A 17,278-nucleotide genomic window follows, 5' to 3' on the forward strand; every position below is an offset into this window, starting at 1 on the left:
AGGAGACGGTGATGATGAGAGATGAGTGAAAGGGTGGAATGAAGAAAGTGGGAGGAAACGGGACAACCCCGAGAAAACCCACGCACACGGTGTTTGTACACCACAAAGTTCACTTGGCAGGGGCTGGAATCGAACCCGGGACCCCAAACACCAGAGGTGAACGCTCTACCACTGAGCCACCGCGGCCCCCAATGAGGTTGGAAGCTGGTCAGTCATGGCGGGAGGTGGCACATGCCATAGGAGTGGCACAAAGTGTGATTTCCCGATTGTGGAATCGATTTCAAACAACTGGAAGTGTTCGAAGAAGACAAGGACAGGGCCGTCCACTAGCAACTAAAGCCAGAGACGATCGCTATCTGTTGTTAACAGCCCGTCAAAACCAGAATACAACTCTGCTACCGCGAGCCTTCCGAACAACAACAGGACGCATAATATCTACTCAAACGGTCCGCAATCGCCTTCGAGAAGGTGGTCTCTACGCACGTAGGTCTATGGTGTGTGTCCCATTAACTGCACGACACCGTGTTGATCGAAGAGCGTAGGCGGAGGAACATCGTGGGTGGGGATGCAATGAATGGGGCAATGTTTTGTTCTCTGACGAGTTTCGATTCAGTGTAGAGCCAATAATCGACGTGTTTTCATCTGGAGTGAGTGTGGAACACGACACAATCCCATGTTTGTGCGAGAAAGATCCCAGTATCATAGTGGTGGACTGATGGTGTAGGCAGGAATCAGCATTGGTGAGCGTACTGAGCTCCACATCATCCGAAATGGCTCTTTGACGGCTCTCAGATATAGGGATGAGATCATGAAAACTCTTGTTCTTCCTTATGCTGGTGCCATTGGTAATTCGTTCCTTTTTATGGATGACAATACTTGTCCTCACAGAACTCGGTTAGTGGATGAGATGCTGAGGGTATCGCTCGGATGAAGCGGCTAGCATGCTCTCCGGATCTCGTTCCAGTTGAGCATGTCTGGGATATGCTTGGCAGACGAATTGCCGCTAGGCCAGTAAATCCAACAACCATTCCAGAGCTGGAAGTCGCTCTTCTGGATGAGTGGCACAACATCCCCCAAGAACTCATCGATAATCTGATTGAATCCATGCCACGCAGGTGCGAGGCTCTGTTGGCTATTCGAAGTGATCATATGACATATTAAGGAACAATCAGTGTTGTTGCTTTGCCTGTTTATGGGCAGTTCGAGAGATGCACACATAACCGTCTTGTGTCATGAGCCATGTGAACAATGTTTTCCGTGCCCCAACACCAGTATGTGCCCCATTTTTCTAGTGTATCTTAAAGCATTCCTTTTTGTATGATATATATGAGTCAAGCACAAGCTTATTCATACACTATCTTAAGGTCTTGTGTGATATTTCAGCTGAACCCCTAATTTTTTTGAGCATTATATACAGTATAGATATATAGTGGCGGATTCAGGATATGATCAAGGGAGGGGCTAAACCATAGTTTGCAGTTTTATCCAGTGTAAAGCAGGATTGAAGCCCATTTTATGCAGTGTATACTTGAGTGTGAAGGGGGGCTATAGCCCCCTTGGATCCGCCTCTATATATATATATATATATATATATATATATATATATATATATATATATATATATATATATATATATATATATATATATATATATATATATATATATATGATCGAAAATGGCCTCGAATCCATACTCGCTGAGATGAGCAGAAGATGCCGTTTAAATCCACAAATTCAGCCCCATTAGTACTCTAAGGAGGATGGTGTCATGTAAAAATAATTGAAAATTATCGATATTAATGTCAAATTCATAGTTTTGGGGCTCCACAAGTTCATTAGTGACAGTTTTGGTGCCCTTTGTGTCCAAAATGAAACTATTCTCCCCGTGCGAAGAACGGATATTCTGCTAGTCTGTGATAATAACTAACGGAAGTTTCATTTAATATATTTCTCGCTGCTCAAATTTACTCACTTGTGCGGTATATGTGTGTAAAGTAGAATTAAAACCTGTTGCTTTAAGTATTTTTCCGTTAGCGAAATACTGTACATTGTATATACAGTAGGACGTCGATAATCCTAACGTCAAAAATCCCCTAGAAGCTTTTTACATTTTGTCTTAACGCTAGCGATAAACAAACAATAGCGTGTCCATCGACGTTATGTGAAGTCAGTGTTTTTACAAAAGTTCATTTATATGTAACTAGCAGCGTTCACCCCGCTTCGCTGCGGTCACCCCGTAACGCAATAAACTTTGTTACTTAGATAATTTTTACTTTTTCGCTTTCAAGTGATATGATAAAAACCATAGAAGATTGCAGTAAATGTTAACATTATATCGCCTGTCATTTATGTTAACCCGCCCCGCTTCGCTGCGGTCACCCCGGAACGCAATAAACTTTGTTACTTAGATAATTTTTACTTTTTCGCTTTCAAGTGATATGATAAAAACCATAGTAGATTCCAGTAAATGTTAACATTATATCGCCTGTCATTTATGTTAACCCGCCGAGTGACACGGTCATGCGGGTTGCATATAAATACGTTTATTTTTATACCTATGATGAACTAACAAAGGATTTGTACGTTATGGACACTTGAATGGTCAATTATCTCAAGACACTGGTAATTAAAAATTAAAGTGATATGATAAAAACCATCTAGGGTCCAAATCCTAATAACCCCCCAAAAATGAAAGAAATTGGTTCAGCCGTATTAGCGTGATGAGCTAACAAAGGATTTGTGCGTTCTCTTTTATATAATAGATTGTTTGTCATGTATTTTTATTTTTATTTTTTCTTAGGCCTATAAGTTTTAAGTGTGACTTACAAGAACAGTGTTATTTAGAGTACAAGCAAGTTCTTCAGAAACATTAAATGTAAGTAGCCTTACGTACGGTATTGTAATTACTGTACGTACTGAATAACCACTGTATCGATAGAAGAACATACCGTACAGTATGTAAGCCTAAATGGCATTTTCTTGGTCATTTTCGAAAATCCGAACAATTTGAAAATCCGAATACCTGTGGTCCCAATTAGTTCGGATTTTCGACTTCCCTCTGTATATGTTGCAGACATGTTACAGCAAGTAAGATTACTAGCATCAGGCTAACAAATAGTTTTTAAACTACATTTTCCTGTTTTTGCCAATATTTTCGAACAAACGATTTTTTCTAATGGTTTCAAAATTTCCGGAATTTTACATAGAACAATCAAGATATCTCTATGAAATATATCTTTGATTTAACATATTAACTAAAATGATTCTGTGATTAAATGATGATTCTGATAATACCCAAATTTTCCGTTTTTTCCCCAGCTCGGAAAAACAGTAAAAACACTGTTTTTTAACCCAAAATTTCCGTTTTTTTCACAGGCCTTCACAACACTAGTCTGAACACACACTCCTAACGATGGCGAATGTTAACACCACGACATCGGCATCTATAACTAAAATCAACACGTGACCATCGCCACTAGACCTTGGCACAATGGCAGAGCGTTGCATTGTCTGATGAATCCCGATATCTTCTTCATCATGACGATGTGAGGGTGCGAATCCGTAGTGTTAATAGGGAACAGCTCCTTGATATCTGTACTGCGGGACGGAGACAAACTGGCTGCGGCTCAATTATTATCTGGGGAATATTCAGGTGAGCATCTATGTGTCTAGTGGAGCTTGAGCAAGGCACTATGACGGCCGAGGTATCGCACCCTGCTTGCAGACTACGTACACCCCTTCATGACGGCCATGTTTCCCATCGGTAGTGGCATTTTTCGACAAGATAATGCACCATGTCGCAAGGCCAGGAGTGTGATGGAGTGGTTCGAGGAACACAGGAGAGAGTTCCAAGTGATGTGCTGGCCCCCAAACTCTCCGGATCTGAACCCAATCGATCACATCTGGGATGTGATTGAACGTGACGTGAGGGTGCATCACCCCCTCCCCGGAATTTACGGGAATTAGATTACCTGTGTGTGCATATGTGGTGCCAACTCTCTCCAGCGACCCACCGAGGAACATTGCGACCATGCCAAGACGCGCTGCCGTTCAAAAGGTGGATATACATGCCAAAAGGTGGATATACTAACAATTAGGTAGGTAGTCATAACGGTCTGGCTGATGTGTGTGTATATTTTCTCTCGACTCGAATTTCGAGACGTCTCGACTCGAATTCGAGTCGAGTCGAGACAGAGACTGTCGAGTCGAGACACGAGTCGAGACAGCAACATATTTTCGAGTCGAGACACGAGTCGAGACAACATTTTCTCGAGTCGAGTCGAGACAGGCTTAAATCTCGACTCGACTCGACTCGAATGCATCCCTAGATATGGAAGTCTTATATGTATACCTTTATCAAGTTTTCCTTTATGACACTAGTGAGAAGAAGAAAGTATATAGTATGGTTAATGATAATGAGCCCAAAATTGTGATTAACGCTTAAACTTTAACTTTTGTTAAACTATGAGAGTGATTCAGAAAGTAATGTATCCAAGGCGATAGGGTATACCTTTATTTGTTTTTGACGCATAACACCGATACAGGTATCAGTGGAAAGCTTGCAAAGTCATCTACAAATGAGGGCATCGTTTTTCAACATAGTCCATATTACGGCCAACACACTTGCGCCAACGAGAAGAAAGGTTTTTCATGTTGTTGGTGAAGAATCGTGGTGTCTGCTGGCGACACCACTGCCAAACTGCTGTTTTCATCTCCGTGCCATAACTGTAGCGTTGGCTCTCAAGGTGGTCTTTAAGTTTCGGAAGAGTCAAAAGTGGCAGGGTGCAAGGTCCGGACTATAGGCAGGATGAGGCAGAATGTCAACACTTTGTCAGCAGAGAGATCAACTTTGAATCTTTTGGCGGAGGAGAGGATGTGTGGCGGTACTCCATCGACCGACGCTTCGTTTTCGAGTCATAATGGTGTGCCCACGACTAGTCACCGATGATGAATGTTCCTGGGCGCACAACTTTCCGCAGTCAGAAATTCAATGACAGCCCACTGTTTCAACCAGACGTCATCACTGAATGCCATGGATTGTTCCATTACTCTGGAATGAGAAGGGACAGGAAGGTGAAACAAGTGACATTCTATAGGTTAAACATCAATACATTAATGATAAACAATTCAGGGTCAATCCATGTTAAGTGATCGAGAAAAAAGAAAAAATGCCGCTCGACCTTTTCAAAAAAATATAATTTTTTCATTAATGTTATCCTATATCAGAGTACTTCAAAACTACAATTAATTATTTTTTACAACATCCCATGGCAACTCACCGGCTACTACCGTTTTGCGTTTTTTCGATTGTAGGCGTTTTCGTTGTTTTGAATATCTCAACATGTATTTGTCCTACAAAATTGAAAATTGAAAAAGGAAATGAAACTTTTATGGTACTAAAATGTATGTCGTTCCGAAGTATATATTAACATTGGATATAGAACCCAGATCTCCGGACTAAAGACGAGAGCTCTATTGTGTGCGGCATCCGAATTGACATCTGCACCTGAGCGCTATTCTTCTGTCTACCAATCAGCTTACAGCGACGTTCCCAATGCTGTGGTGTAGGAATCCGATAAAGGTCGATATGCTGTGTGTTATTAGTGATATGAGAATCTTATCAATATATTGCAATACTCGCCTACTGAAAAGCAAACTACTTCTCGTATTGGCAATAGCGCATCGCGAGCTCATGCCATATAGCAGCGTTTCCCAACCGGTGTGCCGTGAATGGGCCGCTGGTGTGCCGCGAGGAATAGAAACAAAATTATTAATTTTATAGCAATCCAATTGCAAAACGTAGGGAAAATGTATAGTTGTGTTTCACATTACTATAAAACTCTACTATGAATCTACAATTTTAAGTTTCATACCGGGTTACTATTCTGTATATTTTGAATGTTGAAAAAAGTATTTGTTATTGTTATGACCATTATTGCTTCTTTATTGTTGCAGACTATTTCGTAACTTGAAAATTTAAAATATCATTCAATCTTTTCGACAAATTACCTACATTCGTGTTTTAAAAGTAAAAGAGATTTGTTTGTTTGTTCATTATTTAGTGATCTTCCTTCTTAGTAGAAGGTTGGATCCAGTTTTTAAAAAGAAAGCGTATTTTTAAAATCTGAGTCCACTATTTCATTGAAATTATTGTTTTCTATTTTTAAATTAGAATGAAAAATAAGCATAACGTTACCACGGGGGAAAAACCAGTGATCGAGCTTTCTTCTCTGTGAGAAGAAGATCAATAATCACAGAAAAATACCACTGTGTTTTATATTTACAAATAATAATATCAATAAGTGTGCCGCGAGAATCCAAGTAACACCCGTAGTGTGCCGCAAGTTGAAAAAGGTTGGGAAACGCTGCCATATAGTATAACTGTTTAGACACAAACAAGCTGAGGAACTAGAGATAATATATCAGGAAAGTAAAGAAGAGTGAGTAGACTGGAGAGACTTTAGTAGCTTTGAGAGTAGAACTTCACTAAAAATGACTATGCGGATAAAACATACAGGGTGTTCAAAAAATAAAACATCTATTTACTAAATGCATGGATGTAACTTGTGAGAGGAAGGGTTAAGTGGGTTCAACATTCTACATGACCTGCGTACTTGGTTGTTTGTCTGTCAATCTACCTGACCGTTTGACAATATAACTATCACAAAATCTATCGGATTTTTTTTTTTTGTAAAACTTGGAGTATGTATGCGTTATTTGAGGCTTCCGAGTGTAGAATATTGTTTGAAAATAGGATCTGTCAAGAACAAGTGGGAGAAGTCAACGCTATTTTAAGAAAAATGTTCATGGTATTTTTAAAAATACATATGTAAGCCTTTAACGCTTATGAATTACTCTTAATTTCTTGCGGTTGAAATAATCTAAGGATAAAGAGGTAAATTCCGCAGTCGATCGTATCTACTGTGTACAGGTGTACCTTTGGTTACATTTGACATATATGAACGTTTACACGACAATAAAATGCAGCTGACAAGGCTGTCTGGTGTTGCGGGCCGCAATGCACATGTTATTCACCCTATTTCTGGAGTGGAGTGCGTTAACTCACTCAGCAGTCACGATGTTTAGTATTAAATCATTTGCAACTACAGTAAAACTATTATTATTCAGACTAATGATTACTGGTTGCAAAACGGATATGCATAAATCATCTACAGTATAAGAGACTATGTTATTACATGAGATAAAAAGAAAATCTCAAAGATCGCTTAGTTTAATAAAAATGTAGAACTAATGCTTATTGAAAAAAACTTACTACAAACAATTTTAAAAAATACAGCACAATATCACTCAGTCACGTACCTTTAGAGTTGTTAGTAGAACATATCCAAAAAAGTTAATTGTTTTGACGAAGACTCTCGTCTATGCTCAAGGTTAATAGATCTATGCGTTGTCATGTCCTGCATATGCTTGATAGAAGGATGGGAAGCTTATGTGGTGGTATTCGAGCTGCCGTTCAATCCACTTCGAGACAATATCAAAAGAAACTAATGCCTCACTATATAGAGCTTCGACTTAACATGCATCATAAACACTTTTCATTATATGTATGTATTATAATGCATGCATATACAGGGTGGCCCAAAAATAGGTATATATTTTCTACCTCTGCATTGATCAAGCATAACATTCTAGCTTATGTGTTTATTTGATTCGGCTGTTCCGGGCTTAAGATGTAAGTAAAAACATTAGGAACAAATAATAAAGAAACTAGGTCTACCTGATGGATAACAATAAGAAATGATTTGAAATACACTGAGCAGATCAATACGGGACTGTATACCTACTTTTGGGCCACCCTGTATAATGAATGTAATACGCCCATGTTCAGTCGAAGCTCTTAATCCATACTAACTGTATGCACTCCTGCTCTCTCTTAAGAGCCTTCATCCTGGCGAAATTAAAATACCGCTAATTTTACAGTAATTATGTGATAACTTCAAATAGATAAAAGATAATTGAAATATGGAACAAGAGCGCCCTAGACAATATTATTTTGCGTGAGGTACTGTTATCACAAGTAACCTAGTGGCTTTCCGTTTTCAGCTGTTTAGAAACGCGAAAATAAATGCCGATTTTCAAAATGGCTCGAAATTGAAAGCAGATAAGTGAGTCATGATAACGGTTTCTCATGTAAAATAATATTGTCTAGGGCGCTCTTGTTCCACATTTCGATTATCTTTTATCTATTTGAAGATATCACATAATTACTGTAAAATTAGCGGTATTTTTAATTTCGCCGGTATGAAGACTCTTAAGCAATATTGAAAAAAAAAACTAATTTTCAATATTGTACTCTCCTTCTTAGAAGAATTTGTATTAAAAAGCACATCTTTTTAATTCCTTTCAAAGCAAGAGAAGTGGTGTGGCCAGTTTTGAAACACGGCTGTATATATGTATGTATAGTACGTAGGTAGGTAGGTATACATGCAGTAGCTGGAGACGAAATACATCAGAAAACATCGTGTCTCGAGTATTCCCAACAGTGCACGTTTCAGCTGCAAGGGTAGAAATCTTGTTTTCTTTTCCGTCTTTCGCTGACAAGCACCGTTAGAACTGTAAATTTGATTCGAGGAGAAACGAGTGCCAGGAGTAGGTTGGGACACCATGTTTCGATTATAAAGCCATTTTGCTAGCTCTTTCTTTTAGTACGAGTTGTGCGTAAAAGTTTGTTCGGAATTCCCAATGGAAAGTTCCCTTTCATAGTTCGTACAACACTACTTAGTGTTCATTCGATAGTGCTTTGCTTTTCATCAATAATAAACAATTCAACAAAATTTTAACCGTTTAACAAAATAAAGTTCAAAGATAATATATTTATCAATCGGTAGGTCTGATTCAGCTGAACAAAATGGTATATAAATACTTATGCTTAATTTTCGAGAAAATCGAGGATTTTTAACTTGAAAATTGACGCTGAATAGTAACTATGCCACCCATTAAGATGAAACTAATACTAATCATCAAGCTTTTCATTGTGGCTCTAGGAAGACAACAGTACGCAGCATGGTTCATAAGATATAGCCAACAATTATGATTAACTCGTAAAATTTAATTTTTGTTTTGTCTTCTACCCATCTATTAAAATGCTACAATACCAATAAAAGCGCTTTTTTTGCTAGCCGAGGCTAGCCACCAGCTCGAGGGTTACGCCCTCCATGGGGAAAGAGAAGTTTGGGGATTGAGAGGAAAAGGACTGGGATAGGGTCTAAGGGATGTTTCATTATTTGATTTAAAAGTTTATTCTTAATACTGTGGTATACAGGAGGGGGATATTGCTATCTTTGCGATAACAATCATAAGAATAGGGAAAGGTTCATTATTGTACAGTGAATTCTGTTTTAGTACATTATAAGACTGGACATTATTTTCTTTATGGGGGCAAAGAGATATGTGGGATGATGATGAGATGAGGTGTACTTGACATCACAACACGAGGGTGAGAGTTGGAGGACAGATGCAGGTTAATCTTCTCGCTTGTGGGCTGCTCCAAGCATTGATGAGAGACAAAAGGGAAGCCCTGTTAGTAACAGTTGTCTACTGTGCGGAATATGACGGTACGATATGAGGTGTGAGGATGGTCGATGAGAAAAGTACGAGTAAGTGGAAGATCGGGGTGGTAGAGAGTAATGATACAATGTGAAAAGGAGTGAAAGAGGAGAATGTGTGATGGGATGTGGAAGATCGAAGTTGGTATGAGCGTTAAGAGTATCTCGGAGGATCGGGTGATGAAAATTGAGACGTGTCTGAAAGTATTTAAGGCGAAGTTTTTCGAGATGGAATAAGATGTGAGGAAAAGGCATTCTATCGTACAGAATCTGAGTTGGACTGGGAAGTTTGATGCGGTAAGCAATACGAAGGGCGTGTGTCGTTCAAGGACTTTAAGTTTGTGATAATAGGAAGGGGGAGCTGCAATCCAGGCAGAATGGCCATAAGTCAGCACCGGGCGAAGGAATACTTTGTAGGTGTTTAAAATAAGGTCTGAATGAAGACCCCAAGTTGTGCCAATTAGTCGTTAGGTTAAGTTGACGGTAAGCTTTTGCTGCCACATCTTGTAGGTGTGTTTTCCAAGTAAGGTGTCTGTCTAATGTGAGGCCGAGATATTTAACAGTTTTAGAAAGTTGAAGACGGGTGTCGTTAACGGTGAGATTCAATAGAGATGGATTGCGGTTTACTTTGGAGCGTTTATTGGGTGGTAAGAATACTGTAGTTTGAGTTTACTGGCATTGATCTTGAGACTCCATTTGTCACACCAGAGGAAAAATGTATCTATCGCCTCTTGTAATGCTGTGCTAAGTTGGTGAACAGTGAGGACTACGGGAAGAAAGGCTGTGTCGTCAGCGTATTGAAATAAATAAACGTTGGTAGGAAGTAGAGACATATCGGCGACTTACAACAGGTAGAGTAGAGGAGAGAGAGAGAAGAGCCCTGTGGTACAGCGGAACGTAGGAAGATAGGATGAGATTATTGCTCATTGATGAACACGTATGCGAAGCGACCAGACAAGAAATTATAAATGAATCGTATGTATGCGAGGGGAAGGCGAAAATTGAGTAACTTTGATGCCAAACTTTATCAAATGCCTTTTCCAGATCAAAAAGGACCATGCAGGATGGTTTTGCCGTATTGTATTGATTAGTGATGTAGTTTAAAAGACGCATGAACTGATCATTAATACTGAATTGCGGGCGGAATCCTGCTTGGTGTAGTGGCAAGAGATTGTACCGGGACAGATGGAGATGAAGACGTTGTACTATGATTTTTTCCAGAATTTTAGTGAAAACCGGGGTGAGCTGAATTGGACGGTAAGAGAATACTTGGTCAGGAGGTTTCTCTGGTTTAAGAAACATAAGAATTTTAGATGTTTTCTATGGAGTGGGTATATAGCCAGTACGAAGAATGAAAGTATATATCAGGGCAAGAGTATTATCAGAGCATTTGGACTTTCTTTCACATGGCGATATGAGATGTTATCGATGCCTGGAGCGGTGTTGCGTTTGCGGGTAACTACATTCATAATCTCGGTAGGAGTGATGGTGACAGTGGGTGCTTTGTGAGAAGCAAGTGTGTGATTTGCATCAGGTTGCAGATATGGAGACCAGAAGTTAAAGTGCTCTGTGGGATGATGACGAAAATGGCGTGTAGTTTGTAAAGGCGTAAAGATATCCTGTAAATAGGTAGCGAAGGCATTAGCTTTATCTTGGTCTGAGTGGAGTGCTTGATCTTGATGAATGAGTGGATAGGAAGTTCTGGTGTATTTTCCGGTGAGTGTGTTGAAACGCTTCCAATATTTTTTAGGATGGATGTATCAGAGAGTGAATTGCAAGCTTTAATCCACTGTCGTAATTTGTATGCACGAAGGTAATGCACAGACCATTTCCCAAGGTGATTGCAAGAGGGTCAATTGCATGCTGTTCCGAGTAGTGGTGGGCACAAAAACCGATTTTTCGGTTTTTAGGAAAATCGAAACCGGTTTTTGAAAATTTAAAAAAACTGTTTTTTTCCGAAACCGGTTTTCTCCAAAACCGGTTTCAGTCTTTCCACAACTGGTTCTATTTCTGACCAGAATAGTGCTTCGTTGTTCTTCGGAAATCGATCCCGTTTCAACAGAAGTAGTTTTATGTGAAAAAACCGAACCGGTTTTCGAGAAAACTGAAACCAGTTTCAGTGAAAAACAAAACCGGTTTCGGGAGAAAACCGAAATGTCCGGTTCTCGGGTTTCGGTTTTTCTAGAAACCGGTTTCTGGTTTTTATAAAAACAAGTTTTGTCCATCCCTAGTTTCGAGTACTCTAAGGAAAGCCAAAGCATCGCGGCCGGGGTGGTTTCCCTCCAAGGCTGCCTGTCTTGGTACGGCATGGGAATGGCACAGACACGGCACATCATGTGTGAATTAAAAAGGACAACCTAATGATTTTTTAATATAAAATTCTGAAAAGAAACTTCATGAACCACGGCTGGGAACAGCATACTATGTGTGAGTTAACCCTTAGAGGCAGATGGATCTACAGTTGAAAATATAACCTAAACCAATCTGAGATAGTAACCAGTACCTCAGGAGGAATTGTCAAACCTTTATTATCATGGTATGCCCCTTCGCAGACTACTGGGCATAGTTTCGTTCATATGGTGCGGGTTCCATTCTTTATGAGGCACTTGCCTTCAATACAATACTGAGTAGTGGTTCTATCCTACTTTAGGAACTCTTTAAGGACAAGACAACGCCGCTTAACGTTTATCAAAAGTTAGTATAACAAATTAAACATTATTTTTCTGATTGGGGCAGGATGGGTTGAGTCGATTCAAAGTGAATTTACCTATAGTTTGTGATTGTATCATGGGAGAAGATCTGAATCTGACTCGTTTGAAATGAATTTTGGAACCGACGACGTTAAGCTGGATTTCCATCATGTCATTTTGATTAAAGAACGTGTCGTAAGGGGGTTCAAAATGTATATCAAAATTAGTGTATCTCATACTAACAGTAAGAGTGGAAGAGGATTTGTACATTTTCCATAAACATATCCTTTTCATGCGATGAACGGGCGCTTCAGCTAATCCATGATAAATATCTCTTTCTATCTTTGACTGTAGATACACCATAGTACATAATGTTGCTAGAAACACACGTGTATAAATAATATAGTGTATTACATGGATGTCTTTTTTTCTCTTTCCCTCTCTAGCGCTATGTACCTATACCACCGTTTGTGTATACTGATTTTATTGTGGTGCACTGGAGCGGTGATAGCACAGACGTTCCAGTATAGCAGAGGCTGGACTAATGGCCGGAAGAGAGCTTCTGCTGCTTCTATGTTACCAGTCTCGACGGAAGACGCTGCACCTCCTCCCTCCCCCTGCGACCCTCGGACGGTTGACCAGTATCAAAGACTCAGGAGCGTCCTCGATGGCAGACTTCAGGTGAGTAAATAGAAATGAAATAAATTTTGTATTCTGCTCTTTCATTCTCTCCTTAAACTAGTCCCGAATCGAAATGAAAATAGCCGGCTAAGCTAAGGGAGACGGTGATGATGAGAAATGAAGGAAATGGAGGAATGAAGAAAGTGGGAGGAAACGGGAGAACCCCGAAAAAATCCACGGAAACGGTGTTTGTCCACCACAAAGTTCACTTGGCGGGATCTGAAATCGAACCAAGGACCCCATGCACCAGAGACGAAAGCTCTATCACACAGCGGCCCCTAGTTCCGAATTTCTTAACGATCAGTTAAGTTAGCTTAGAAGAAGAAATAAATGTGTCGTGTACAGAAAATTATTATAGTTCTTCCGAAGTATTTCATGAGATAAATTTTATTCAGATGTGAAGGGATTATTGCTGTTCATAAATGAATAAAAAGTTTAACATTTGAAAACCAGTGGAGAATATGTTAAAACATTTATTATGGAACAATGGTTTTTAATGATTTTTAATAAAATATATTTTCTCAGCCTTATAGTTATATCAAAATGCTTATTAACTATCTTTTACGAAGTTTCAGTTATAGCTGGAAGACTATTTTACTAGAAACATTAACAACGTGTCATGAAGTTTCGGCGCGCGGGAGATCCGAGTTCGATTCCCTTTGAGTGCTTATGTGGTTCAAATCTCAAATTAAGTTGTAGATCCACGTCTCATACAGTCTGCATGCTGAAAGAGACGTTAAACTTTAATCAATGGGAAGAAATGTAAAAGATCTGACCAGATCCTATGCATAAGATACAGATAACAGAGTGGTTGGTTTTAGTAAGTGAATGAAACACTGTTTATTACTCAAAGTTGGTAGAAATACGCTCATATGAAATCTCACAGGAGCACACTCAATTCTAGTTTTATCCTTGTGCCCTAGTTCACTTTGTGAAAACGTGCATGAGTTGAGTTTTACTCAAAATAATATTTAGTCTTCACTATAAATAAATACTTTTCAGGATAACGTCCATTACGCATTAGTTAATAAATCATTGAACTTAGTCAAGAAGTAATCTTTTTTATTGTTGTATTAATGTCCTATCACTGTTCATTTTTGAGATATTCCTCACAATTTTCAGTCAAAAGATGATGTCAACGTATAAAGGGACAAGAGAAGGAGCCATTTTGCCTTCAATTTCAGAATGATATATATGAAGACATTAGGACGATAAAAAGTTAATGCTTCTTTACATGTGACTAAGATCAGAGAAAAATATTGTAATTCTCTTGCTGTTAGAAATAGGAACTTTACTATTTTGCTTCAAGATAAGTCTAGTTTACTGACTGCTAAATTTATTTTCACTTCTTTGTAATTTCTTTACGGGTATAACTGTCAACTTATCAATTTTATGACTGTATCTTAGCCTTATTTTACTTTTTTAAACTAATGGACAGACAATTGAATCAGTCATTGTTAGAAGGTGATATGTGCAACGTATTTCAAATGGAACATTTGAAACCATTTTTTGAAACAATGACCAATTCAATTTTTAACATACCCACTGGAATATAATGACAGTTTTGTGAAAATAAGAAGAATCTCTCGCAAGTCGTCACCTTAAATAGTGTCAAATTTAGCAATTTCATGGCTAAATCAAGCAATTTTCAAGTGCTAGGTAGCTTATGTGATCTAACTATGAGCTATTAGTTTGAATTTTTTCTCTAATCAAAACTCCTATTAGAAGAATATTCGAAGCGAAACAAAGTGAAAGTTGCTACTTTTCATCTTCTGATTATGGGTGACCAACTTTTGCCTATTCTAGATTCGCCTAATAACCTCAGGCCATAGAATTTACAGATAGAATATTAACTCAAGAGAAAGTGTAGGAAAAGCTTGAATTCAAGATTTGCCTAATGCGAAATTATGTTGATAGTACTGACAAGAAATGACAAAAATTTGTAGTTTCTAAATTTTAAAATAATATATATTTAAAAAGTACATATTAAAACAGCATATGCGCAATTACAGTATATGACTAGATGATATGTTTGACATCGAGGTATGAAAATATTACATGAAGTTACGAAATGTATTACGGCAAACATAAAATGAAGTAACAACTTCTACGAGAGTTTGCATAAATCATAAATTAAAATAAATCACTAGTCACACGTGAATGAAAAGAAGTGAAACACTGCATCAACGTACTGTATTATGTCTCTTTCTTATGATTCAAATTTTTCGAGTTCCACAATACGTCGATTAAGGCGACACTACTTTGCTTTCCTTGATGTAGCGACGTGTCCCATCCAGAGTTGATACATTATCATTTCATTTTCTACCTTCTCCTGTTTCAAAATATCTATAAATCTGTATATATCAAAGTGCAACATGTTGTGAGTATATTCATGAAACCTACTACGAATCTTGAAGAACTAATAAAAGTGGGATAACATTTCCAAATACACTTTTATGCATCACATGATGGTGACGCACTAGCTTTCAGTCAATATTTCACATACAGAGGACTTATTTCACACTAGTCATTCATCTCCCAGTTTTATCCATAAAAGCAAGTGTAAGCAGACGTCAGGTATTGAAGGTGTATCATCAGGAATAAACTTGGCTGGAGCAAGATATTCCAGCAGATTGGGAATCGGAGGAGAAAATGAAAAATGCTACCCAATTACTTGTTTGGACATACCAGCATCCAACTCTTTTCTGAACCTGGTGTATTGCAAATGTAAAACTCTCATGTACTTAGTCCAACGTTCATATTCGAGTTTGGTTTACTGAGACATGTGCATTAATTGTAGGGAAATCACATTTGGGGAATCAAAAAACAACAGGATGAAAGTGACATGTTGGCGCTGTCTTAGTATTGAACTATCCTCGAATTATACATTATTTTTATGAATATTTCAAAGTTCTTTCTTTTTCTTTTTAGTTTTTCAGTGTAATATGTATACCTTTTCTTTTCTGAAAGAAGCAGAGTTTATTATATGACATCTAAATTACTAAAGTATAAACGCGCTCCTTAAAACTTGTTGTTTTAAGGATTTTTTTTCATCTGAAGCAGCAGTGGGTCTGATCCAATCCAACCGAATCGTTTATATACCAACAGTGCACCGTGCCAGGGATGAGTTAATTTTTATGTCTTTTATGTACTATAAATTATTACTATCGTTTATGGAAAACTGAATTTTGCTTAAATAAGGTTTTCTCTACGGACTATTTTGCTAAATAAGTTTACAGAAACATCCGTATGATACCCCATTACTCTCAAATGTATATCAAATTATAATGTTATGACAAATTATGACATGTTAATATATATATATTAAACATTGCCCATATTATATGATAAATACCAATGCAAATCTTCCCAGGTAGTAACGAATTATCTCTGATATGCTCGGAAAGCGATGTGCTTAGTGCTGAATTAACACACAAGTAACACGCTAAAGTGGTAGTCATTTTGTGTTGTTTCCACACTTCATTTTTTACAGTGTATGTCAAACAAATGAAATTTTATTTACAAAATATTTTGTTACAAAGTAATAATACGAATATGTAATCATGTAATTTTCAACTGTAATTTTGCTGTAGCCTGTTGTGTTGACAATAAATAAATAAATAAATAAGTTAACTATAAATTTAGCTGTACTTTTTGGTAAGTCATTTTTGGCCAGAATCTGTGCATCATTGAATTACTTTCTGAAGTCACCTGTTGACAACACTATGACACCTATACTAATTAGGCGTACCCAAATAATAAGGGGAAATATTTAACAAATGGGAAAGATTTGCCTCATAAATTTAAATTACTAAAGGATGTTTTTTTTTTTGTTTTGTTTACAGGATTGGAGGATCGTCAGTCCTGAAAGATTTAAAAGGTCAACATCATCATCGGTCAGCAAACAAGACGGTGGCCGTTGACTACACAAAAATTAAATTTTAAGTTTCAGCAATATTAGTCTGTAATTGTTATTCTCGGAAACAAAAATCAAGTAATCACTTCAAAGACGACAACACTTGACTAAAAGCTCACAAATTCATTATATATATCCACAATGGTAATTAAAAAATTAATTAATTGTAAGATTTTTTGGTAACAAATATATTTATTTGAACTATATATACATAAAAAACAAAGAATAAGCCACTTGTAAGTGTGTTAGCTTTTATTCGCCTTATTCTATTTTTGAAATCCTTAGCTTGCTGGGCTGGAGGAAGCTTCTTTCCGAATTGGTATTCTTTTACTCTTTTATTGTATTCATTTGTCCTATTTCTGTTAATAAATATCTATTCAAATATCTAACTAGTCTATTTATTTTGTAATTTAATTTTCATATAA

General features: G+C 37.7%; 1 protein-coding gene across 1 annotated transcript in view; it reads left to right on the forward strand.

Annotated features, from left to right (window-relative positions):
- Crz (Corazonin) overlaps nt 1-17,060 on the forward strand; it is a 43,355-nt gene extending 26,295 nt beyond the window's left edge. The window contains exons 2-3 of the mRNA XM_081732931.1: nt 12,703-12,937; nt 16,783-17,060. Of these exons, the coding sequence (XP_081589057.1) occupies nt 12,703-12,937; nt 16,783-16,860 (313 nt within the window). The 3' untranslated portion in view covers nt 16,861-17,060. The remainder of the gene's footprint in view (nt 1-12,702; nt 12,938-16,782) is intronic.
- The last annotated feature ends 218 nt before the right edge of the window (nt 17,061-17,278 follow it).

The sequence above is a fragment of the Thermobia domestica genome, chromosome 12, assembly GCF_964235325.1.
Source record: "Thermobia domestica chromosome 12, izTheDome1.hap1.1, whole genome shotgun sequence".
NCBI classification, from domain to species: Eukaryota; Metazoa; Arthropoda; class Insecta; order Zygentoma; family Lepismatidae; genus Thermobia; species Thermobia domestica.